This window comes from Notamacropus eugenii, chromosome 3 (genome assembly GCF_028372415.1).
Source record: "Notamacropus eugenii isolate mMacEug1 chromosome 3, mMacEug1.pri_v2, whole genome shotgun sequence".
Taxonomy (NCBI): domain Eukaryota; kingdom Metazoa; phylum Chordata; class Mammalia; order Diprotodontia; family Macropodidae; genus Notamacropus; species Notamacropus eugenii.
In genome coordinates, this window is record NC_092874.1 from 304,208,841 (window position 1) to 304,233,639 (window position 24,799).

Consider the following 24,799-nt stretch of genomic DNA (forward strand, 5'->3'; position numbering starts at 1 on the left):
CAGGAAGACTTATTTTCCTCAGCTCAAATATGGCAGCAGACACTTCCTAGCTCACTTGACCCTGTTTACCTCAGCTTCCTCATCTGTAAAATGAACTGGGAAAGGAAATTTCAAACTTTTACAGTATCTTTGCCAAGAAAACCCTGAATGGGGTCACAAAGAGTCTGACACAACTGAATAAAAGAGAAACAACTTTTTAAAAAAATTAATATTCTATTTTTCCCCATGAGAAACAACTTTGAAAGACTTAATAACACTACATAATGTAATGACCAACCACAGTTCCAGAGGAGAGAAGTGAAGGACTCACGGTGCAGAATGGGACATACACACGTATATCTGTGTGTGTGTATGTACATATACCCATATTAATAGTTAACATTTATTGTTTCTGTCCTTCGTTGCTGAAGAAGACCAAAGACATCAGGGTGTCTTGACTTGCAAAGTGAATTGGATTCAAGTGAGTGAGAGTTATACAAAGTCATCGGCCTCACTCTTTCCTCCAGAGTCATCTGAGTCCAGCGGCAAGACATAAGTCAAGATGACTAATGATGGCCCAGAGAGCACCGATATAGGACTTTTGGGTTTGCAAAGCACTTCACAATTATTTTCTCACTTCATTCTCACAACAACGGAGGAAGTAGGTGCTATTGTTGTCCCCATTTTACAGAGGAGGAAACTGAGGTTGGCAGAAATTAAGTAACTTGACCAGGGTCACGCAGCTACTTAGTGTCAGAGGCTGGATTTGAACTCAGGTCTTCGGGACTCTAGGTTAAACACTTTAGCCACTGCCTGCCTAGATGCCTCCTGGGCAGTTCAATGATCTGTTTTGCTTCACTTTGCATTTATTATGAAAGTTTTCTTTTTCAGTGGCAGGGCTAACAAAGGCAAACACAGATTTTTGCTCGTTGAAAAGATTAAATCCCATTAAATTAAAATTAAACATTAAATTCAATTTTGAAAGGAATATCTTCTTGTAGGATAGCTGAGAAGGAGACAAGACAGGAAGGAATGTGATAGGAGGTCGTAAGGAGCGGAGATGAGAAGCTGAGAGCCCTCTGTTCCCCCATCTTCTCACCCAAGGTGGGGGTCTCTGGTCTGGGCCTGGGGTAATGGGAGAGAGTTCAGGATGTTTGGGAGCTTGAGAGTGCAGAAGCCATTAGCCAGGGGATGCTCTTAGCCCTGCCTGCATGCCGGGGGTGGGGAGGAATGGGGGGCCTCATCAAGATTATATCCCTATCTGAGTCAAGAACCCAGCATCCTCCAGCTGCCTGACTCCCTCACCTATCTGGACTTGACCCCTAGGGAGTTCTTAGGAGGGATTTCAGGCCCAGGGGACAGTGCCTGGGGCACGGACATTTGGGCTGCCCTGCTGAGGTCATACAGCCAAGATGTGGTCCAGGCAGAATTTGAAGCAAGACTCAGCTCTCACTCATGCCCCACAATGAATCTCTTCTCCCTCTTCTCCTTACCCAAATGCCCTCATTTAGATCCATCTCTCAGGACACACTTATTTTCACACAAAGGATACCAATCAGCTTCTCCTACATAACTGTTTCCTTTTGAGTCTGATACCTGAGAGTTTAGGTTAACATTCTTTCTTAGCTTTCTAATTCACTTAATTACCTAGACTCATGAAATGCAGGTGGTACACGCTGGGAGTCAGGAAGACCCATCTTCCTTTGTTCAAATCTGGCCTGAGACATGTACTAGCTGTGTGACCCAAGGCAAGTCACTTCACTGTGTGCCTCAGTTTCCTCATGTATAAAATGAGCTGGAGAAGGGAATGACAAACCGCTCCAGTATTTCTGCCAAGAAAACCCAGAATGGGGTCACTAAGAGTTGGGCACCGCTGAAACAGCTAGATAACATGAACTATATGACTGAGGTCACAAGTAAGATGAGTTTTCTGAGGGCAAGACCTGGGGCTGCTCCTCTCTCCTCTCAGGACACAAGCTACCTACAGTGAGCAAAAACCCTCCTGGGTTGGGCAGTGGTGGAGTAGGGGATCCTGCTGCTAAAACAAGGCTGGAGAATCAGCAGTTTCTAATCTGGGAGGACTGAAGAGGAGCAGCCCCAGGTCCTGCTCTCAAGGAGCTCTCCATGGTAGGGAGTGTGGTCTAGAAATGAGACACTCCCTTGACATAGATAAGAGAGGACACACGGCATATTTTGGGTTCATTTAGGACTTAAAAGTTTGCAGAGAACAATCATCCTCTGTCATCTACAGGAAATTGTCCGGAGGTAGGTACAACAAATGTACTTGCCCCCATTTTTCAAATGAGAAAACTGAGGCAAATCGAGGTGGAGAGACTTGTCTTCATAGCTACTAAGAGGCAGAATTTTAATATCAGTCTCTCTTTAGCTCTCTAGGAGACTGGGGGGTAATTATAAGAAGGCAGATTTCACCTTATACTGGAAGACTGCCTGAGCTTTTAGAAGTGTCCAACAGTGAGACAACCAGCCATATCAGGTAGTGAGCTCCCTGTCCTCAAAAGTTTTCAGTGAGGTCAGAGGAGTCCCAGTCTGAAAGGCTTCAGGGGAGATTCCTAGAGTGAGTGGGGGTGGGGTGGAGAGGTTGAACTGGCTACTTTCCGAGATCACTTTTTAAAAAATATTTGGCTAAATCCATCAGCCCATGGTTTGGCGATTCCATCCATCTAGGCCCATGTAACTTCTTCTCATCCCATGGGTCTACCCATCAGTGCTCCCACTGAACCCCACCCCCAACCTGCTAGGGCTTTCTTCCCCTTTCTCTGAATTCGAAGTGGCTGGGAGAAGTTCTAGAAGCTGGGGGAGGGTTGTACACTGGAAGGGGCTGCCCACATCCCAGTTCCATGGACCCACACAAAGGTCCAAGATGAGTGGAGTGGGGGTAGGCGGTGAGGGGAAAGTAGATTTCTACATGTGCTCTGGGATACAGAAAGGAAGGTGGGGGAGGGAGAGGGAAAGCTTCTTTGTCTCCAGGAAAAAAAGGACCCCAGAAGGCTCTGACCTCACCTTTGAGATTCAAATGTGGTCAAGTGAAAAGGCTGGAGGAGGGAACTAATGAAGGAGAGAGAAGGGGCACCCAGGATGGAGGAGGCCTGCCAGCTCAAGCCTCCTCCCCCTCTTCCTCAGGCAAAAACAGGGCTGATGGGCAGTGGGGTGGGCCTCAGCCTTAGTCCCCCAGTCCCTCCACGGCTTCTAGAATATTCAAGTCCTGTATACAAACATACACACACACACACAGACACACACAGACACACACAGACACACACACACACACAGACACACACACACACACACACAGACACACACACACACACACACACACACACACACACACACACACACACACACACACACACACACACACACACACACACACCCCTATCCAGAGTCTGCCTAATACTGGTTTAAAGACTCATGGGCCATCAAAGATGGAAGGAACAGGAGAGGTTATTTAGATCATTGCTCCATTTTACACCAGGTAAACTAAGGCTAGAGGGGGGAAGAGACTTAAACCTAAAACTTTGGCTTCCACTGGACAGCTAACCTGCCCTTCCTCCTCAATTCCAATAAGTCCCCTCTCCTTGGGCCTTTTATTATGGGCCTCTCTCAATGTACTTCTCATTTAATTGTAGTACCTGGCTTGAGGCAATTCCCAGAAAGGAAACTCTCAAGGTTCAAAGGGACTACCTTTGGGTATGCATTCCTTTTTTAAAATTAAAGTTGTTTTTTTAACTAACAAAAATTATTTTTATTTCTTCCCCCTTTCATTGAAAAAGAAAAGAAAAACAAAACCCTCCTAACAAGTATGCATAGTTAAGCAAAACAAATTCCCAAACTGACCAGGTCCCCTAAAATCCCAATCTGCACCCTAAATCCACTGGCTCAGGGACTTTCCGAAATCATGCTTCATCATTATCCTTTTTTTTTTTTTTTTGGCAATTGGGGTTAAGTGACTTGCCCAGAGTCATATAGCTAGTAAGTGTCTGAGGTTAGATTTGAACTCAGGTCCTCCTGACTTTGGGGCCCTTGACCTATTAACTGTGCCAGCCAAACTGACCCAAGTCATTGTTTTAATCAGAGTTGTTACTGAGTTGTTATAGCATAGATCGTTCTCCTGGTCCTGCTCACTTCAATCTGCACCAGTTCATATAAGTCTTCCCAGGTTTCTCTGAATCCATCTTGATCGTTTCTTATGGCACAAAAGTATTCTATTACACTTACATGTTTTAATTTGCTTAGCATTTCCCAATTAATGAACATATCCCCTTTGTTTCTGGTTTCAAAAAAGAGCTGCTATAAATATTTTTGTACAAATGTTCTTTTCCTGGGTACCCATATAATGTGCTTTCCATTAACAGTCAGCCAGTAGGTACAACTGATTCTTTTTTTTTCCCTTTAATATGGCTTTTTTTTTTATTTTTATTTTTTAATGTTTAACAATCACTGCCATACAATTGCGATTTTATGCCCCCCCACATACCCCCCACTACCCCCCTCCCTCCCCACGACTGCATACAATTCTGTATAGATTCTACATATACTTTCCTATTGAGAATATTTTCACCATAGTCATGCTATGTAGTCAGACTAAGATAAATGAAAGAAATCGTATAACAAATCAGAACATGATACACAAACACATATACATACACAAACATGATCTGCTACATTATGTGAGTGACTTCCATATTTCTCTCTCTGAGTGTGGAAGGCATTTTGCCTTGAGATCCACCATTGGGATTTTTTTTTTTTTGTAAGAGGTTCTTGTGTTATTACACAAATCTAAGTCTACCAGAAAAAATTCTCACACACTGTGGTTGTTGCTGTGCATAAAGTTCTCCTGGTTCTGCTCCTTTCACTCAGCATCAGGTCATATAAGTCCTTCCAGGCCTCTCTGAAGTCTTCTTGTTCATCATTTCTTATGGCACAATAGTACTCCATTACATTCATATACCATAATTTATTCAGCCATTCCCCAATTGATGGACATCCCCTTGACTTCCAGTTTTTGGCAACTACATAGAGTGCTGCTATAAATATTTTTGTACATGTGGGACCCTTTCCCATTTTTATGATCTCTTGGGGATATAGTCCTAGTAGCGATATTGCTGGGTCAAAGGGTATGCACATTTTTGTAGCCCTTTGGGCATAGTTCCAAATTGCTCTCCAGAATGGTTGGATGCGCTCGCAGCTCCACCAACAATGAATTAGTGTTCCAACTCTCCCACATCCTCTCCAGCATTTATCATTTTCTTGTTCTGTCATGTTTGCCAATCTTATAGGTGTGATGTGGGTACAACTGATTCTTAGCAAAGGTATTTACTAAGATGGCATAGTAAGGAGAGTCAGGTTGTAGACAGGCATTTATTCAGTGCCTACTATGTGCCAGGATTAATAGCTACCAAACATTCCCCAAGATAAACTTAAAATGTCCTCTCCCACAAACGAGCAGGCATAAAATTAGGGCACAACAGTAGCTGGGCACACACATATAAGATGCGTATAAAAGCCAAGGTTTCTTATAACTCCTGGTAATGTGGGGCTTGGAAGTCTTTTCTCTCTTCCTGGGAATCTCACACAGCTTCCCCTTGACTGGAGCATCTCTGTTGGGTGGCTTGCTCCCCTGGGTCCTGAGGTTCTGTTCCTCTCCACGTTGCTCTCAATTGACAGTGATGATTCTCTCTTCATTCCATAGCTGCCACTCTTCTTTGTGGCCGAGTCCCTTCCTCAAGTTTGTTTCCCTCTTCAAGTGATTTCAGTGACTCTACTCCCACAACTGTGTCTCAGACTGATGAATTCTCATATTGTTAAAAGGGGTATTTCTGTCTAGATAACTCAGAGGTAGGAGAGTGGTTCAGTAAAGAGAGCAGTGGGCCAAGAGTCAGGAAGACCTGAATTCAAATCCTGCCTCAGATATTTACTTAATACTTAATAAATGTTTATTGGATGAATGAATGACTAAGTGCACACAGAACCAAAGGTTTAGAGCTGGAAGGCACCTTCATGGTCCAAGGATCCAAACTCCCCATTTTACAGAGTAGGAAACTGAGTCTCAAGAAGACATGGAGACTTACTCAAGGTCTCACAGATTATTCAGTGGTGGACCCCAGATTTAAAACCAGGCATTCTGACTCACAGTCCAGTACTCTCCTCTATACCAGTCCTTAAAACTCAATTTAAGCATTTACTAAGCTCCTTTTAATGTAATCCTAACCCTAAATGCACTTGGATGTTGTTTTTGCATTAGAATTCTAAGTGCTTGGGGCAAGAATTGTTTGCCCCTTTCTTCGTGTGCCTGGCACATAGTGGGCATTTAATAAAGGTTTGTACAGTTGATTTGCAGGCCCCGGTGCCAGGCCCTGGGAATGTGGCTCTGCCCTCAAGGAACCTCGATCCAACCAGGGCTGAGATGTAACCAGCGAAGTGTGACCCCGAGGGTGAACCAAGGCCACCCAACGGGTGCTGGATAGAGCCGGGAAGAAAGGAAGGGTCCCGAGAGCAGAAGGAAGGACATCCAAAGCTCCAGGCTCGGGAGAGCAAGAGATGGAATCGCGCAGGCTCCGGGATGCGCCAAGTGGCCCAGTTCGGCTAGAACCACACGTCAGGCTGAGACATTTGGAGTTTGTTCCTCATGCACAAGGGAGCCACGGGAGGTTCCTGAGCGACTTGGGAGGGACGCAACTTCATGGCTGGGTGGAGACAGCCCGGGAATCGGCTCAGGGGCGCGTGGCCAGGGTGCAGGAGAAAGGGGATGAGAACTCAGGGTGAAGGATGATGTAGGGTGGCGGCAGCGGGAAGGGAGGGTCCGGGGAAGGGGACTGAGAGGAGGGGGTGGAGGGTTGGGAGGGGCCGGGAGGCGGGGGGAGGGGGAAAGGGGGCTGTGGGCGTGTCCTGGACCTCGGTGGGGCGGGGTCACTTTCTGGGGATTCTCTCAAACGCGGCAGTGGCTCCGCCCCCAGACATTGAGGGCGGGGTCGCGGAGACCGGAGCCCCTTCCCTCTCCCCATGCCCCGCCCCGCCCTGCCCCTGGGACCCCCGGGCAGCTTCTGAGCTCTGCCAGCCGGACCCGCCGGGTGGGCAGAGCCGGGCATCCAGGCTGCTGGAGGGATCGCAGCCCGAGCCGGGGCCGGGGCCGGGGCCAGAGCGGGGCCCGACAGAGGCCAGCTCGGCCCCCCAGGCCCGAGCCATGTCGGCTCCTCGCGGCGGCTTCTACCGACAGGAGCTGAACAAGACCCTGTGGGAGGTCCCCGAGCGCTTCCAGAGCCTGAGCCCAGTGGGCTCGGGGGCCTACGGCTCCGTCTGGTACCGGGCGGGCTGCGGGGGCTGGGGGCTGGAGGGGGAGGGCACGAGGGGAGAGGGGCCCGGGGAGGAGCCGGGGTGGTGGCTGGAGAAACCCCCCCCCCAGCCCCGCCCTGCCCTTCCCGGATTAAATGAATGAATGAACGAACGAAGGAAAAAGGGGATGAATGGAAGTTCCCTTCCCCCGCCCTGCCAGCGCAGTCGGAGAAGCCCCGGATACCCCCGGCCCCCGAACTGGCTGGCAGGAGCGCCCCTGAATTTTGGGCTGGTAGCACCCCCCTTCCCAGCCTACCCCCAGCCCTTTCAGAAGCCAGAGTTGGGGTGGGGAGGGAGGACTGTGGTCCGGGGCCGAGGGCAGTAGCTAATTCAAAAGCCCCTTGTCTTGGGGGTGGGGGGGTGGGAGGAGACTGCTGGGGTACTTACTGTGTGACCATGGGTTCAGGCTCCCCCTGTCAGTCAGCCTGATGTCTGTTTGTCCCAGCTCATACTGACTTCCTGGGGCCTGTGGGGAGCCCTAGATAATGGGGGTGGGGGGTGGATAAAGGCTACATAGGTTTGAACTCTGACCCCTCAGCTCCTGGCTCGTCTCCACCGCTAATCAGCCACACACACTGACTCCAGTTCCCTTGTGACCGTTAGGGATTCTGGGAGTAGCCAATAGGGCTGAGGGGCAAGGCCTTTTGTTGGGGACCCCCGGGTCAGAGGTGGGGGAACCCTGGGCCCTGGGGGCTCCCTCTTCTGAAAGGCAGCCCCTAGAGGAGTTCTGCTTTCCAGGGCAGACACAGCCCTAGAGGCTCCCCCTTCTGGAGACAGATATAGCTCTGTAGAAGTCCCTCTTCTGGAAGACAACCTTCACTCAGAATGGGGACAAGGGATAATCCAGGTTGAGGGCCAAATGAGCCCAGAGCCCTGTTCGGGGAGCAGGGAGTATGAGGCTGGGCATGGCTTGGCCATGGGAGAACTGAGGGCTAGAAGCTGAGGAGGAGGAGCTCCTGGTGATGGGTGGGCAGCTGAGCTCAGGCAGAACCGGGCTGCAGGGGGCCCACAGGGCCCTACCTTGGCTCTGGCCAAGCTCAGGCTTTGCAGACTCACTGTGGTAACAGCTGTAGCCAAGCAGAGTGGAGCAAGAGGAAGGGACTGCTGGGAAGAAAGAGAGGTCTCTGGGCACTCCCACAGCTCCTGAGAGGAGGCAGGCATCCTCTGTCGAGGTCTCTTGCCAAACTTCTATGGAAGATTGCTGAGCACCTACTATGCACAGGCCACTTCTGAGAGAGGCTCTTGCCCTGCCCCCAAGGAGCTTACCTTCCAGCAGGGCAGATGTGGCCTAGCCCAAGGGTCCTCAGAGGTCTAGGCTAAACAGAGAGAAAACTGAAGCTAAGAGTGTGCAAGGGAGATGTCCAAGCTCACACGGGGAGTCAGTGGCAAAGCTAGATCCCTGGCCCCCTGACTTTCCAGCCAGGGATCCAGGCATGCTATACCTGGATGTTTCTGAAGTCAGGGACCCAAAGGACTCCCTGCCCAGGTAGGGAATGGCTGTCCCATAAGAAAGGACAGACTGGTTCTGGGGATGCAGGGTTTGGAGAAGATAGTCTAAGCCTAGGGCAGGAGGATTACCAGAGAAGGGAAGCCTCCATGGGCTTGGAAGTATGGATGTGATACCAGTAGAAAGAGATACAGAGTTTGTGGAGGGGTGTACCGGCAGAAGGTACAGTGTGTGCAAAGGTGTGGAGAAAGAAACTGGGCTGGGTAGTTTGCTTTGAAAGCTAGAACATCTGGAGTCTGAGAGGGGATCGTGAGTTACAAGCTAGAGGCAGAGGTTGGTGCCGTGGAAGGCCTTGAATGTCAGGCTGAAATGTCAGAATTTTTTCTCCATGGCTCCTGTGGAGCTATTAAAGTTTCCAGAGGAGGGAAGTCACATAATTCAAGTGCTGCTGTAGCAGGTGAACGTGGCAGCCATTGCCAGTTGTAAGGGACATTTCAAAGGCAAGAGATGCTCATTAAGCGTGTTGGGCGAGACAGATCTCATTTCTGGCCCTGCCTGGCCTGTTGGACTCCACAGATCAGGGCAATGGCCTAGAAAGTGGATTCCTGTATTTCAGCACAGGACTTGCCAGGTTCTCCCAGGATCTCAGTGGAGGAATTCAGGCCCAGAGATCCCAAATCCCCAAGGACAGTAATTAATGATGACCCAAGGAGGTGTTTAGCAGAGTACCCCAAGGCTCTGCCTACGGCCCAGCCTTCAGAATATTCAATAGTCCTTTGCTGTTGGACATTTTCACTAATGATTTGGTGAAGACCTAAAAGATATACTTATCCAGGCAGTGAGCTGAGGCTCACAGTACAGCCGCTACGAGAATCTAAAATGATGGTGACAGGCTAGTGCTGGACTGAAACTAACAAGAGGGAACTGAATGGGAAAAATGTAAAGTCTTGTGCTGTGATCCAAAAGATCACTATGTACTAGATGGTAATTTCTGTTTAAAAAAAAAAAAAGATATGAAGAGGATATCATACCAGGAATGGACCTTCTAGTAACCATCTATTCCAGTCCCCTCCTTTTACAGATGAAGGAACTGAGGCTCCAAGAGGACAAATGACTTGCTTGAGGTTAGACATGTAAGCAGTAGCAGAGCTGGAATTCAAACTCAGGTCCCTGATAAGATTCACTTCCCTTTTCATGACAAAGCACAGCCCTACCATAGTCAACTCCATGGCATGGAAGCCAAAATGGAATTCTGTTGGGCTGTGCTGTCCAGGAGGAGGGAGGTGCTGGTCTCACTGTCCCCTGCACTGCTCAGACATCTGGAGTCCTGTGCTCAGTTCTAGGGAGCACCCCTTAGAAAGAATGTTGACCAGCAGCCAGAGGAGGGTGGTCAAAGTGGCATGGGAGCCTCCCCAGAACAGGACAACATCGAGGAGAAGATACCCAGCTTCCTTTGGGGTGTAGTATTGTGGCAGCTTTGGGACTCCTCTGCTGAGACCTCCCAGGATGAGTCACTGGGAGTAGGCCAACCTGGAGCTTGGGACCTAGGCCTCTCTGTAGCACGGACCTAGACTTGAGTAGTCCAAGTTTGGGGATAATGGAGAGATACCTGGAGAGGACAGGCTCTGCTCAACCATGGCAGGCTCCTTTTCTAGAAGCTAAATGGGGGGTGGACTGCTCCAGCCCTGGGGAGACCTGCTGGATCACTCCAGTCCTGTAGCTCTGAATTTTTTTTGCAAGAAGAAACTCCCTTCCTCCCTCTCTGTCCCTGCCCATAGTCAGGAAGCAACTTCCCCAGCCCTGCTTCCTCTACTTCCCCTCATTGTGCCGGCTCAGGCCCCTTGTCTCTTATGCTAACCACGCCCCCCCACCCCTCTGGACCACCCACCAAAGGGGCCTGTTGGGGCCCATGCCTGACCTGACCTTAGCTTGAATCCCCAGTCACCAGAGGGGGGTGAGATCACTGAATCAGTGTGGGGCTGCCTTTCTAAACCGCTGCTGAACTCCTTTACTGTCTCCTGTCTTCCTTCCCCTTCCAGATCATGTCTCTGTCCAACTCAGCTTGGCTGCTTCAGCTAAGACCCCTTGTCCTCTCCTGCAAAAGCCTCCAGTTTGGGGGTCAGAGGAGGAGCAGACCAAAGCCCCACCCTCTGGGAGCTCCCAGCCAGGGGGTACAAAAGAGGCAGCCCCAGACTCTAAAGCTTGGGGGGACAGAGAATGGTAGCCCCAGGCTGGGAGCTCTGGGACCCAAGGGTAGGGCTCCAGTTTGTCCATATTCTGGGGTAGGGAGAAGCCAGCATCAGTACCTAGGGTCTGGACAGAAGAAAGATGGTCATTGTCTGAGTGGTTGAGTCAGCTTGGTCAGTGACCCTGGAGTCCTGGATGCCAGGTTGAGCTCAGGTGTGTTTGTGTGTATGTGTGTGTGTGTGTGTGCGTGTGTGTGTGTGTGTGTGTGTGTGTGTGTCCTTAGTACCTGCCAGACTGTCTGGCTCCAATAATTACTGTTGGTCCCTAGGGACAGAAATTAAACTGCTTCTTCCCTTGGGCTTGAGTTTAATAAGGCACAAATGAAAAGTAGAATCTATGACAAAGCCCAGAGAAAGTCTGTGACAGATAATAATACCATGTCACAGGCCTGCTGATCCCCCATCTGTACCCCAACACCTTAGCCGGGTGCACTGCACTGGGGGAACTCCCAATCATTGGATACTGGAGGTATGTCCATGATCCAATTCTACCATCCTCGCTCAGTACCAGGAGGTCAAGAAAGGAGGGGGCCAGAGCTCCCTGGAGCTGAGTAATCCTGGCAGCTAGATGATATCTGAGACTCAGAGGTGAGCTGAGGCCATGAGGAAGGGAAACTGAAGCCCACTCTATTCCCAGAGTCGTCTAGTAGACCCCAGAGTACTGATCTTGGTCTTGGAAAATCTGAGCTAGCATCCCAGCTATGAAAGTCATTAGCTGGGTTACCCTGAGGAAGCCACCTAACCTCAGTTTCCTCATTGATAAAAATGGCAATAATGACATTTTCAAATACTGCCCCCTCAAGGTTGTGACACAAATGTGAAAGTTTTGTAGAGATTCAAATTAAAGGCCATTCATTCATTGAGACCTACTTACACAAGACCCTGGGGATGCACAAACACAAATCACAGTCCCTGCCCTCAGGGGTTTATGTTTTGCCATTTGTACAAGTAGTAAGTATTGAGTATATACAAAATCAGTTCAAGAAGGAGCAAATCCCCAGGTCTGGCAACTGGACTCAGAGGGAGATCTACAGGATTGAGGTGAGGAGAGAGTGGATTCTAGATGAGGGTGGGGAATGCAGAAAGCCACTTGTGCAAAGCTATAGGGACAAGAGATGATTTGACCTCTTCAGGGGATAGGGAGGTTAGGGAGATGGACGCGGAGTATTGCAGAGTCATTTTATGAAATGTCAGAGCCATATTTGGGGGAGGGGGAGGGAAAGGGAGAATTAAATGCCAGGCTGAGCATTTTGTATTTGGTCCTAGAGGCAATAGGGAACCATTGAAAATTTTTGAGTAAAGGAGTGATAGATCTGTATCTTAGGAATACCAATTTATTGATTCTGTGGAATGTGAGTTAGAAAGGAAAGAGAATGGAAGTAAAGAGAGGGTAATATGGGCCTGATGGAGGGCAGTGGTCATCTGAATTTAGGTCATGGGTGGGAGAGGAGTGATGGAGGTGAGATATGATAAGACTTCAGAACTGATTGATTATGAGGAAAACTGAACAGTGTCAAGGATGACTCAGAGGTTGGAACCTGGGAGATTGGAGGAATGATGATGTCCTTGATAGAAGTAGAGAAAATGGAGGTGGGATGACTTTGGGGAGAATGCAATGGATCATAGAATCTGAGAGCTGGAAGAGTGCTAAACAACATTTGGTCCCATTCATGCCCCCAAAAGGAGACAGAATTCAGGGGATGATATGATCAAGTGGGGGTCAGGGAACGAATGAAGGCTAAGGGTGGAGGAGAGGTGGGCATTTCTATTTGTGGTAGACAGAACCAGAATAAGGAGAGATCCAAGATGTGTGAGAGAAGGAATGGTTCAAAGATGAGTTTGAGGATGGGATGGAATCAAGGGGATAAGTGGAGTTGACCTTGACAAGGACTCCTTCATCAGGGACTGGTGTAAAGGAGGAGAGAATCAGAGGTCATGTAGAGGGGTTTTGGGGTGCGATGGGAGTGAGGAGAAGAGGGAGTTCATAAGAGCTGGCTTCTGTTTTTTCAATAAAGTAGTAAGTGAAAGCTTCTGCTGAGAGAGAGGCCGAGGGGAGAAGGGAAGGTTTACAATAACCACTGCAGAGAATGGGAAAAAATCAATTAGGGCAGAATGGAAAGATCACTGTGCAGCAGTGAATGTTCCTTGGAGGTGTTCACTAAGAGCATTCAGAAGTAAATGACTACGAATGAAAAAGGCAGATGGCAGTAGCCAAGGGTTGGGATTTGGCAAGATGAGATTGGGGATGAGAGGGTGGTTGGTGGTGCAGGGTTGAACTGATTAATCATAGAGTCCAGACTATGAGAGGCGGGAAGAGAGATCAGAAAAAAGGCAAAGAACAGGTTTAGGAAAGGCGAGGCTGATAGAGGGATTGAAAGACAGGAGATTGTGGTCAGAGCTGGACCACGGAGGCGGAACGTTTATGAGAGATGGCCAAGTTGGAGATGGAGTGAAGGTGGACGAAGCTGCGGGAGGCCCAGAGGTTGGTGGACACAGAGGTCAGAGTCTTGGAAGGCATAGCCATTGCCAGGAGCATGAGGGCAGGGATTGAGCTGAGAGACTGAGCAGTGCTACACTCCTGGAGAAGAGGGGGCATGAACTTGGAAGAGAGCAGTGCCAAGGAGTTGGACCAAGCTCAATATGAAAGGAGTGACCACTGATAGGAAAGCAGTAGCCCATGCCTACACCTCTGCCCTGGACTTTGGGGAGAGGATGGGAGAGAAGGACCAATGGGGTCTGCACAGGTTGGCTCCAGCCAAGTCGGCCTCTTCACCGCCTCTGTAGAAGGATCCTTAGGACCCCACCTCAGGCTCCTTTCCTTCCTCTAGTCTCTGAGAGGACCTGCTCCTCCCTACAGCTCAGTGCAGTCTTGTCCCCCAAGCCTATTTTTGTATGGGGGTCTTACTCTTAGAGCCTATGGGCTTCTTTCTTCATCTTGCTCCATTCCTAGGGATAGATCTTGCCCAGCATCTTCTCTTGCAAGTGTGGGGCCTGTCCAGGACCAGCTCCCATTACCTGTGCTGGTGCTCATTGTCTGGATGCAGAGAGGGCCAGGGGGATAGGAGTTCCCATGACCCAGGCTCTATTTCTGCTTCGCTCCACATTCTCCTATCTTATCCTCACCACTGACTGGGCATGTGTTACAGCTCTGCATATGACACACGCACTCGTCAAAAGGTGGCTGTGAAGAAGCTGTCCCGGCCCTTCCAGTCATTGGTCCATGCCAGGCGGACATACCGGGAGCTACGGTTGCTCAAGCATATGAAACATGAAAACGTGAGGAGCCACAGGGTCTGGGATCCTGGGGGCAACTGGGATGCTGGGGGAGTATCTGCTGGGGTTTGGAGGCCCCTGACAGCAAGCCCCCTGTCTCTGCCCAGGTCATTGGCCTGCTAGATGTCTTCACACCAGCCACATCCATAGAAAACTTCAATGAAGTGTGAGTGGGGTCTGGGGGTGCTGCTGCCCAGGGCTGAGATGGGGGAATGGTACAGTAGTCTGAGGTTATAACTCTGCCTCTCTCTTTGATGAGGGGCCTGCCTTATCCCTGATCCCCGCTGGAGCCCTCCCTATCCCTGGACCCCCTCTTCTGGTCCCTGAGTCCTGAGCCCCCCGTCCCTGGGCTCTGGGCCCTCCACCCCTGATCCCTGATCCCTGGGTCTCCTGATCACTACTGGACCCCCCCCCCCTTGTGGTTCCTGAGTCCTGGACCTTCTGATCACCATTGGATACCATCCTCTGGTCTCTGGGTCCCCCATCCCTGGGTCTTCCCTACAGGTACCTTGTGACCACCCTGATGGGAGCTGACCTGAACAACATCGTCAGGTGCCAGAAGCTAACAGATGAACACATTCAATTCCTGGCATATCAGCTACTTCGAGGGCTGAAGGTGAGAGATGAGCGGGCCCTGGACTCCCCCTACCCCCGTGCCTGATGTCTCCCTGACTCGCTCCCTCCTGGGGCTGGAATAGTCACAAAGTGGGTCCCTAGGCCAGACCTTGCGGATGGTTCACCTTCCTATCTATCTTGCATCCTTCAGTACATCCATTCGGCTGGAATCATCCACAGAGTGAGTATGGCTGGGGACCGGGTCTGCAGAGCACAGAGGGGCTTTGGGATCCTGCTCTCTGGGCCTCCAGGAGAGGCAGGTGGGGAAGAGGATAGAAGTGGGGGAGGGGGAGGAAACAGTGCTTTGGGATCCAGGTGGGCCATATGCCAGGGAAGAAAACTCACCTGGGGTTGCTCTCATGCCTACAGGACCTGAAACCCAGTAACTTGGCTGTGAATGAGGACTGTGAGCTGAGGGTGAGGCTGGCACCTCCCAGGCAGAGGGGAGGGCTAAGACGAGCACGTTCCTTGTCGGCTTCTTGTTCCCCCCACCCTGAACCCTGCCCTGAAAACCCCTGTATCTGGCCTCCGAGGGCGGACTTAGTGACTGGTGAAAAAGCAGAAGGCCTAAATACAGAAAGAACCCAGAGCCAGATCTTTCTTGTGCCCCTACAACCAGGGCTCCTGCCGAATGAGCTGTATTTCTGTCTGTGTCTATTAATGGTTTATTTCCTAAAGGTCCTTGGCTTGGTGAAATAGCTGGAACCTGTTAAAAGTTTTTGGCTAGTGCAGGGAGATGGATTTGCCTTTCACCCCTGGAGGCTCATTTGTGTGCTGACACCTCCCATCAGACCTAAGAATAGACATGGAAACCAATTCATTCAGATCTAGATTGTCATTTGATGCTGCTGTTGACAGTAACCCAGTGTTCACATTTGTGCCACATTTATGTTGAGGGAAAGGACCCAGGTGTCTACAGGGTACCACAAAGAGAGACTGACCTGGGTCCAGCTGTGTCACTTGCCGGCTCTTTGACCTTTGGCTTAGTCACTATGCTAACTGATATAAGAAGTAGCTGTGTGGAATCAGAGAATCCCCTCTCCTGACCAACCAGAATGAGAGGGGGAGGTGGGCTCCTTCCTGTCACTCCATCCCTTGTGGGGCAGCTCCATCTGCCTGGATGGCACCCGGGCTGTCCCTCTGGTCATCCATCAGATGTTCAGTTATCCTGAATTGTCCCACACTGAACAGCCGATGTCTCCTCCATCTGCTCTTTGTTCATTTGTGGGGTTTTAGTGTTGCCCTGGAGGGTCCTCCCAGAGCAGGAGCCCCTCAGGGCAGGGCTCGGTCTTTCTCCTCCTGGTCTGAAGGCCTCAGCTATGCTTGTGACTCCTCAGATCCTGGACTTTGGGCTGGCCCGCCAAACAGATGATGAAATGACGGGCTATGTGGCCACACGCTGGTATCGTGCCCCTGAGATCATGCTCAACTGGATGCATTACAACCAGACAGGTAAAACCAACACAGCTTTTCATGTGATGAGAATGAGGGAGGAGGAGGCAAATCCAGGCAACACATAACTAAGCATGCTGCAGGGACTGGTAGGAGCAAAATAGGGATAGGGACTGGCCTTCTGGGTTCATTGCTCTGGGGAACTCCCGGGTGAGAAAAGTCCCTCTCTCAATGCATGTTGGCACCTTCTCTTCCACTAGTAATCTCAGATAACTGCCCAGAGTATTGAGAATTTAAGAGTCACAGAGCCAGGAGGTGTCCAAGGCTGAACTAGAACCTGGATCTTCCTGGCTCAAAAATCAGCTGTGTCTACAATGCCATGATAGCATGACAGGGTGAAAAACTAACAGGAACACAGCGGATGTTCAAGCCCACCCCTACCTAGAAGGCGAGCAGGTTGCCCTAGGTGACCCAAAACAGATGCCTGACATTCCAATGAATCTGGACATTCTATGGGAATGTGGGCCCAGGGATATTCTGAGAAGTGTCACTTCCCTGGGAAGACCCTACTCAGGTGGAGGTGAGGCCAGGGGAGAGGGAGCTGAGAACTTCCTTTCTGTGGACAGCTCTAAATTCCATTCCGGGAACTGTCAACCTCCCTTAGGCCTGTTCCTGAACTTGGCTAAAGGAAGGCAGCCCTCTGACTTAAGTGAGTTTGGCTCACACCTTCCCCCAGGGGGTCAGGAAGGTCAGGAAGTTATTGAAAAGGCCTCCTGCTGGGTTATGGGCTGCATGGGGTGTTAAGAGGAGAGAGTAAGGAAGGAGGGAAGGAGAGGGAGAGGGAGAAAAATAGCCAGCCAGCTCATAGTCTGGTGAGGGAGGCAGAGGAGAAGACCCAGGCCCTGCCCTCTGGGAGCTCACAGACCATGGGTAAGGAGAAGCCCCAAGCTAGAGGACTGGATGGGGACCTGGTCAGCCTAACAGACTGGTACCAGCCCTGGGCCTGGGGTGGGGTGGGGTGGGGTGCTTAGACTCTATGCTTGGAAGAATCAGAGAAGGGAAGGAGCAGGCAGGATGGGCTTCCTAGGGTAGACAGGGACTCAGACTGAGCCCTCCCTCATCTCTCTCTCTCTCTCTCTCTCTCTCTCCCTCTCCCTCTCTCTCCCCCTCCTTCCCTCTTTCCTCTCTTCTCCCCTCCTCTCCTGTCTTCTCTTGTCCCCTTCTCTCTCTTTCTCTCCCCTGCCAACCCCGCCTCCCCCAGTGGACATATGGTCTGTGGGCTGCATCATGGCAGAGCTCTTGAAGGGGAAGGCCTTGTTCCCTGGAAATGACTGTATCCTTTGCTGGAAGTCTGAGGAGAGGCTGTGGAGAGCAGGGATCGGAGGCCAGGAAAAGGCTTGGGAGATGAAGCCCTTTCCTTTACATTGGACTTGAAGTCAGTAAACCTGCTTTGGAACTGACTTTGATGCTCTCTAGTGAGGGGATCCAGAGGAGTCCCTTTTGCACTATGAATTTCAGTTTCCTTATCTGGAAAATGGCAGTAATGATTCTTACACTGCCTGCTTACCCGGGGCTATTTTGAGGAAAGCATTTTGCTAAGAAACCTCAATCCCCAGGGATTTTTTTCCTTTTTCTTCTATATTTGTGTGTTTCTGGATCTATGATTTCATTGGCTAAGGACCTCACCTTAAGGAAATCCCCTCTATCAATGCCACTTAGCAACTCTCTACAGTTTAATAGTCTGTTGCCTGAAGCACTGAGGGGTAAAGCCCCTTGTCCAGAGTCTCACAGCCAGCACTGTCAGAGGCAGGTTTTGAAACCTGGTTCCTGGCCAGTTCTCAATTCATTACACCATGCTTTCTCTTATTTTATTAGTATTCATATTAATAGTGTGGTGTTTCTTTCTGGGCTGGGCTTCCTCTGGGCAGGGGCCTGGGGACCCTGGGTGGGCAGGTAGACCCAGGCTCTGATTTTCCTGAGCTGAGCAGACATTGACCAACTCAAACGGATCATGGAGGTGGTTGGGACCCCCAGCTCTGAGCTTCTGAAGAAGATCTCATCAGAACACGTGAGTGGCCCAGGTTCTCTGCTCATGTTCCATACGTCCTGCTGCTTTTTGCCCATGTCTCGTTGGGTCCTCCAGGCCTGCCTTCTCCCTCTCCCCTCTTTCCTCCCCTCCCCAGTTATCCAGCATTATCTTCTTTAGGAAAGGATTTAAGATCCCCTTGCCTCCACCCTCCCCAGGCCCGAAAATACATCGAGTCCCTGCCCCACATGCCCCAGAAGGATCTGAGAAGCATCTTCCGAGGAGCCAACCCCCTGGGTAAGGAGGAAGAGATGGGCTAGGAAGTTGAAGGGGAGAGAGCAGGAGTTCAAGGGGAAAGATGGGGAGTAGCAAAGAATAATGAAGAAATGAGCACGAGCGTCATGAGGACTGAGGGGATAGGGCACCAGGATGTGGAAGGGAAGGGCAGGTACCAAGGATGATCGAGACCGAATTAGGGTGAAAGCTCAGTTTTCATCCTCGTAGAAGGGAGTGAACATGTTGATTCAATTAAACAAATATGTATTAAGCACCTGCTGTATACTGGGCCCATACTTGGTGTTGGGGATGCAGAGAGAGAGAATATAGGGCTCTACCCCGGAGAAGTTTGTGTTCTCACTGGAGTGGGAAAAGGAAGGAAAGGAACAAGTTCACCAATAACTTTGAGGTGAAGAGATAATTGAGGACTCTAAAAACTCACTAGCTTTGTGACCATGGAAAATCCCCTCCCCTTCCTAAGGGAGAGTGCCATAAGTTCAAAGGAAGTGGACTAGCCCCCAGTGTACGGTAAAGAATATGACTGAAAACTTATTTTTACCTGGAGGAGAAGTAGTTAGGCCAGGCTTCAAGAAAGAGATGGCATCACAACTGGCCCCCAAAGGAAGGTGGAGACTGAGGCTCATTGGTTCATAGATGCAGAGCTGGAAGGGACCTCAGATGCTGGTTAGTCCAGTCCCCTCATTTGTCAGATGGAAAAACTTAGGCCCAGAAAGGTTAATGGGCTTGCCCAAAGTCACACAGGTGATAAGTGGCATAGCCAGGATTTGAACTCAGTTTCCCCTGTTTCAACACCATTGCTTTCTACTATACCACTCTGTCTCCTAATGGCAGGAATTTTTCTAACTAGGGGCTCAGAGCTATTGTGATCGCATTAATAATTTCTCATCTTATATAATCTCCATAAAACAAAAAGGGATCACTGGGAAATTGGGGTCATTATATTGCCCATACGCTAAAAATAAGCAAATTGTTGCATTAGGGTATGACTGATACCCTAGAGAAGGCTGAGAAAATATCACACCCTAACTACTCCCTGCAGGAAGGAGATAGGAAATGCCTGGAAAGGATTCAGCACTGCTCCTATCCTACAGGGAAGAGGGAGCAGAAAAAGTCAACAGGTAGAGATGGGTTGGGGAGTTCATTCATTCATCCATGCACAAAAACATTTATTAAGTTACTTCTGCATGCAGGGCCCTGGTCTGCACCGGGGGAAATAGAGTAATAGTAGAATTCATATAGTGCTTTCAGGTTTACAAAGTACTGTGCGTACATTTTCATTTAGTAGAAAAGACCTAGTCTATACCCTCATAGAGTTTCTAGACCAGCAGGGGATAAGATACATAGTTGATCATTAAACATTTATTAAATGCCTACTGTGTGCCAGGCACTGTGGCAACCACTGGGGATATGAAGAAAGAGTTAAATCAGTCCTTACTCCCACGGAGCTCACAGTCTGATGGGGGAGACAACATACCAACAGCTATATATGAGGAAGCTATAGACAGGATACATTGGAGATAATTAATAAAGGGAAGCCAACACAGATTGCTGCTGTAATACACAGTGCTATATGATTTGCACATTAGAGATGGGCAGACATCATTGGGTGGTACCTGAGGTAGACGTTGATCTCCATTTCCTAGATAAGGAAACAGAAGCCCAGAGAGGTCAGTTGTGAGTTGGGGAGTGGGCCAGGGTCAGGCCTCATGCTTCTTGATCCATGATTTGATGCCTTTCCCTACCCCTAGCTGTCGATCTGCTGGAGAAAATGCTGGTCTTGGACAGTGACCGGAGGGTCAGTGCCACAGAGGCCCTGGCACACCCCTACTTTGCCCAGTACCATGACCCAGAAGACGAACCAGAGGCTGAGCCCTATGATGAGAGTATTGAGAACAAAGAGAGGACCATTGAGGAGTGGAAGGGTGAGGGGCGCAGGGGGACTAAAGGGTTCCATCTTTCTCAGGCCTCAGGATTTCCCTGAAGCCTATTTCTTAGCCTCCCCCATTCCTGTCCCCTGACTTCCAGTAGGTCTATCTCTGGATTCCCAAACCCCAAAGGGGTTATAGGAACAGAGGGTCTAAGCTGAGAGGACCATGCAGGCCAATCCCTCATGGTAGAGAACTGAACTTCCCTCCAGCACCCCCCCACTCCTACCCCACCCCCATCAGCTTCCCCTTCTTTCCAGGGGCAGGTTTTGTGAGGTGGGGCTTGGTTGGTGACTGTTACCTAATGGTCCAGCCCAGCAGTCTATTTCCTCAGAGTTGGGGAAGGATATTGCTTCACTTCCCCCAGGAAAGATGTCCCCAACTCTTCTCAGACCTGATCCCAGGGAGGGAGGGGGCTGGGTTCATTTGGGTGAGGAATTCTTACTGGGGCTTTACACAGGGGTCTGTAGACAGATCTGGGGTTCCAGTGGACTTGGATGGGAGTTGATTTCACTAATCTCTGACTTAAATATAGCCTTTCCTTCAATTCTGAATGTAATCTTGCCATAGGCTCTGTCCCCCAGTCCCTGGCCAACACTCCCATGTACCTCTCTCCCTGACCCACCACCTTCCTGAGGCTGGGGGGGACTGAGCAATGAGGTAGGGATGATAGATGTGGGGAGTCTTAGCTGGGGGGAGAAAATCAGGGATCTTCAAACTCATTCCTCTGTTCCCCTGTGTCCCTGTCACTGTCTACCTGCTTCCTCGTCCTTCTGTCCACTGGTTTTCATTTCTCTACTCAGAACTCACCTATGAAGAGGTCACCAGCTTCAAGGCCCCTGAGCTGCCAATGGATGGCCTGGAGATTGAGCCATGAGGAGGCGGGGGCCACAGGCACCACCTGGGCAGGGCTCAACCCTGATGCCTGACTTCACCCATCAGTGTTGCCCTCCCCATCCCAGAGGGCATGGAGCAGACTCTCAGAAAGCAGGCAGCAGGCCCTGCAGCTGGGAGTAACCTCATTCATTGGGATCAGGGGTTGGGGTGGGGGGGCTCCTTCCATGGACCAGAGGACAGTGTACGGATAAACAAGGATAAAGAATGCTAGAGGCTTTTATGCCCACTACCTCCAAAGGACTCTGCCCACTCAGGAATAGAAGTCATATGGGTAGGATGGGGGCAGGTAGGACACTGGGATTCCGAGGGCCCCCTGGGACCCAGGACACAGTCTCCTTGTCCTGTGTCTACCTCTGGCAGACTGGTGGAACCCAGAGTTGGGGAGAGGGGCCAGAGAATAGGTCCTCTCTGTGCTGGAGCCTGGGTCTCACAAAGAAGACCTCTATCTTCTCTGGCCTGGAGAGGGGGGGTGGGGCAGGGGAGCTGTGTCTATGTGTCTGGGTGTGCATTTGAACATGTGTATCTATGTACAGGGATGAAAACAGGCAAGTTGTAAGTGATTTCAGAGTGCTCCTGGCCAGAGCGAGGAGGGCAACAGGCCTGCTCTCCCCTGCTCTGCTCAGGCCTCCCTTGGAATCAGGCCTGGGCAGCCCATTTTAGGAAGGACATTGATAGGCTGGACAAAGTCCAGAAAAGGACACTCAGGATTGTCAAGAGGCCTGGGCCCCAGGGCAGATGAGGCTCATTTGGAGGAACTGGGGAGAAGGCCCCCAGTCTGGAGGAGAGAAGGCTTCAAGAGAACTGGATAACTTCTGCTTGTATGTGAAAGGCTGTCACAGGCCCAGACAGCCGGCCCAAGGAGCCCAGGGAAGCAGATTCAGCTCCTTGGAAGGATGGCCAGTGGGGACCCAGACAGGAGCAAACTCCTGGAGATCCTCAGGCTGATGACTGCCCCACTCCCCCAACACGCAAACATGTATACACACAAAGACATTCACACAATCCACACAAACACATTCACACACATACATGCACAAACACCTAACACATTCACCTATATGCACACAAACATATGCACATAAACACATTGACAAACACACATAAACACATACTGGGAACATGGAGAGTTAAGGTGTTGGCTGACAAAAGCCAAGAAAAGATCACAGAAAGCTCTCAAGCTTTGGGCAAAATTAATGAGATGAAATTTTACCAAAGAACAAACAATCTTGGGCTCAAAAAATCTACTTCACAACCACAACAGCAGGAGACAGCAATTTGTCTGAAAAAGATCTGGGAATTTTCGTGATTCACAAGTTCAATGGGAATCAGCTGTGTAAAAAGTTACTGAGGATAAAGATCTGGGAATTTTCGTGATTCACAAGCTCAATGGGAATCAGCTGTGTAAAAAGTCACTGAGGATAGTGTCCTGGAGCAGAGAGGGGAGAGTCCCATAGTCCTCTACTTTGGTCAGGCCTCCCCTGGGTTTAGTCCTGGGCACCCATTCTCAGAAGGCAGATGGGGATGACAAGGAGCCTACAAGCCATGCTGTCCAAAGAGGGTTTGGAGAAACCTGGACATGTTGACCCTGGAGGAGATTTGTCAGGATGACAGCCTCCTGCTTGGTCCCAGGGAGCAGAACCAGGAGCAGTGGTTCTGAAACACTATCCAGATAGTTCTCCTGTGCCCAGCAGTAAGATCCCTGTCACCTGTGGGCTCAGTGACTACTTTTCAGGAATATTGATAAGGTGATTCTTATTCAGTTAAGGATTGGGCTAGAGCTCCCTTCTGGCCCTGAGGTGATTCAAGTGATTTAAGTGCCTATGTGGATTTGTGGGCTCTGACTGCTGGCCAGGCTGGCCCTCTGACTTCTGTCAGGTTGGGAGACAGGCACCCCATTTTCTACTGGGAGTATTGTTTTGGGTGGCATAGCAGGGAAGCTGTGTTCCCCCACCTCCCCCAGTAGAGTCCCTGGGTTGGAAAGTCACTTTTATATATCTGTGCTGAGGAGGGAGCAAGGCCCTGGGAAAACAGATTCCCTGAGTTAGGGAGTTTGGTGTCCCAGCCTTTTTCTGCCACAATGAGGTCATGACCATTACCCTGGATCCAGAGGCTGGGAGGACAGGCCTAGCTGGGCCAGATCAGGACTAGGAAAGAGAAAGTGCCCATTTCTCTAGCTTTCCCCAGCCACTGTATTAGAAAAATCTGACTCTCTTCTCTTGGGGAAACTGAGGCTCTGAGAAGTAAGGCAATTTGCCTGTGTTCATATAAGCTCTGGAGCTGGGGTGAAAGTCAAGGTTCTTGTTACATCCAGGATTCTGTTCATCGCTATCCAGGAGGGAGACAGCTTCTTAGCTAGCTAATTCTCAAGGTAGCTAGGCCATAAGTGGCCATTTTCACTCAGCCAAACAGAGGCTGAGAGTTCCTAGGCTGGGAGCATCACGGAGGAATAGTAGCCCCAGGCCCTGACCCAGGGAGCTCCCTATCTGGGGAATCCTTGGAACATATGTTCTGTGATTCTGGAAACTAGAGACCTCAGAGCAAGGGGAGGAACCCAGTTCAGCTAGAGCAATCAGGCAGACTTTCCTGGAGGGCAGGATTGGGACTTTGGAGGCTTCTGGGAGAGAGTGCCCAAGATGAGGTGACCAGGTGGTAGTGGCTTTAATGCACTGAGGGCTGGAATGATTGTCACCTCCCTGCGCCTGAGCTGACCTATCTCTCTGCCTACTATTGGGGAGATTATCTGTGTGGGGCTCAGCTCCCAGATGCATGCCCAGTACAGGAGAGGAACCAGGGCCTGCTGCCCCTGTCAGCCCCATCACCCCCAGCCCTTCTGCCCTGCGCACATGCTCACTCAGGAAAAAAAACCCTGGGGAGGGGGGTGTGGAGGGCAGGAAAGAACCATAGAGTGGAATAGTAGCCGAGGAAGGAAATGCCACCCTAGAGGAAGAGGGGGGGACTGCCCTCACCTCTCCCCTGATTTTGCCGTTAGGAAAGAAAACCCACGCGTACAAATGTACGAGCCTCTTTGTGTTTATGCAGGAGTGTGAACGCTCCCCTGAATGGGGTCTGGGAAACTGTGTGTTCCTTAGCCCTCTCACTCGAATGTCAGATGGGAGGTAAGAACCCACTCCCCTTCTCCCCCTCCTTGTCTGTCTGCAGGGTGAGCATATCTCAGTCTTGGGCCAGGACATAGATGTGTGAAGTGTGCCGTAGGCCAGCATCCTACACATGTTCTGTAGTGTGTCTTGTGTGAGATTTTAACATGTACCTTATCGTCTTGTGTGCCAGGTTTGATGCCCACAGTCCTGGAGTCATTTTACAACAACAAATCCAGCCGACAAAGTGAACTCCA

The 24,799-nt window shown here is 50.2% G+C and overlaps 1 protein-coding gene across 2 annotated transcripts; it reads left to right on the forward strand.

Annotated features, from left to right (window-relative positions):
* Nucleotides 1–6,954: 6,954 nt before the first annotated feature.
* Nucleotides 6,955–21,989, forward strand: MAPK11 (mitogen-activated protein kinase 11). 2 transcript variants are annotated; one of them, XM_072596429.1, is made up of 12 exons: nt 6,955–7,296; nt 14,169–14,298; nt 14,403–14,461; nt 14,800–14,911; nt 15,062–15,091; nt 15,280–15,327; nt 16,248–16,362; nt 17,564–17,635; nt 18,291–18,370; nt 18,547–18,625; nt 20,374–20,547; nt 21,354–21,989. In XM_072596429.1, exons 1-12 carry the CDS (start codon nt 7,181–7,183, stop codon nt 21,425–21,427), a joined length of 1,089 nt encoding a protein of 362 aa, XP_072452530.1. In that variant the 5' UTR covers nt 6,955–7,180; the 3' UTR covers nt 21,428–21,989. The 2 variants fall into 2 exon arrangements, 1 of the variants encoding a protein (XP_072452530.1); XR_011964294.1 differs by lacking the exon at nt 21,354–21,989 and adding an exon at nt 19,665–19,743 and having other exon boundaries at nt 7,054–7,296; nt 20,374–20,489.
* The last annotated feature ends 2,810 nt before the right edge of the window (nt 21,990–24,799 follow it).

Excerpts from the sequence above, each read along its gene's own strand:
- MAPK11 (XM_072596429.1), top strand. The coding sequence starts at position 7,181 with ATGTCGGCTCCTCGCGGCGGCTTCTACCGACAGGAGCTGAACAAGACC. Across the intron at positions 17,636-18,290 it reads CTTGTTCCCTGGAAATGACT|ACATTGACCAACTCAAACGG; the intron begins GTATCCTTTGCT and ends TGAGCTGAGCAG. Across the intron at positions 20,548-21,353 it reads GACCATTGAGGAGTGGAAGG|AACTCACCTATGAAGAGGTC; the intron begins GTGAGGGGCGCA and ends TTCTCTACTCAG.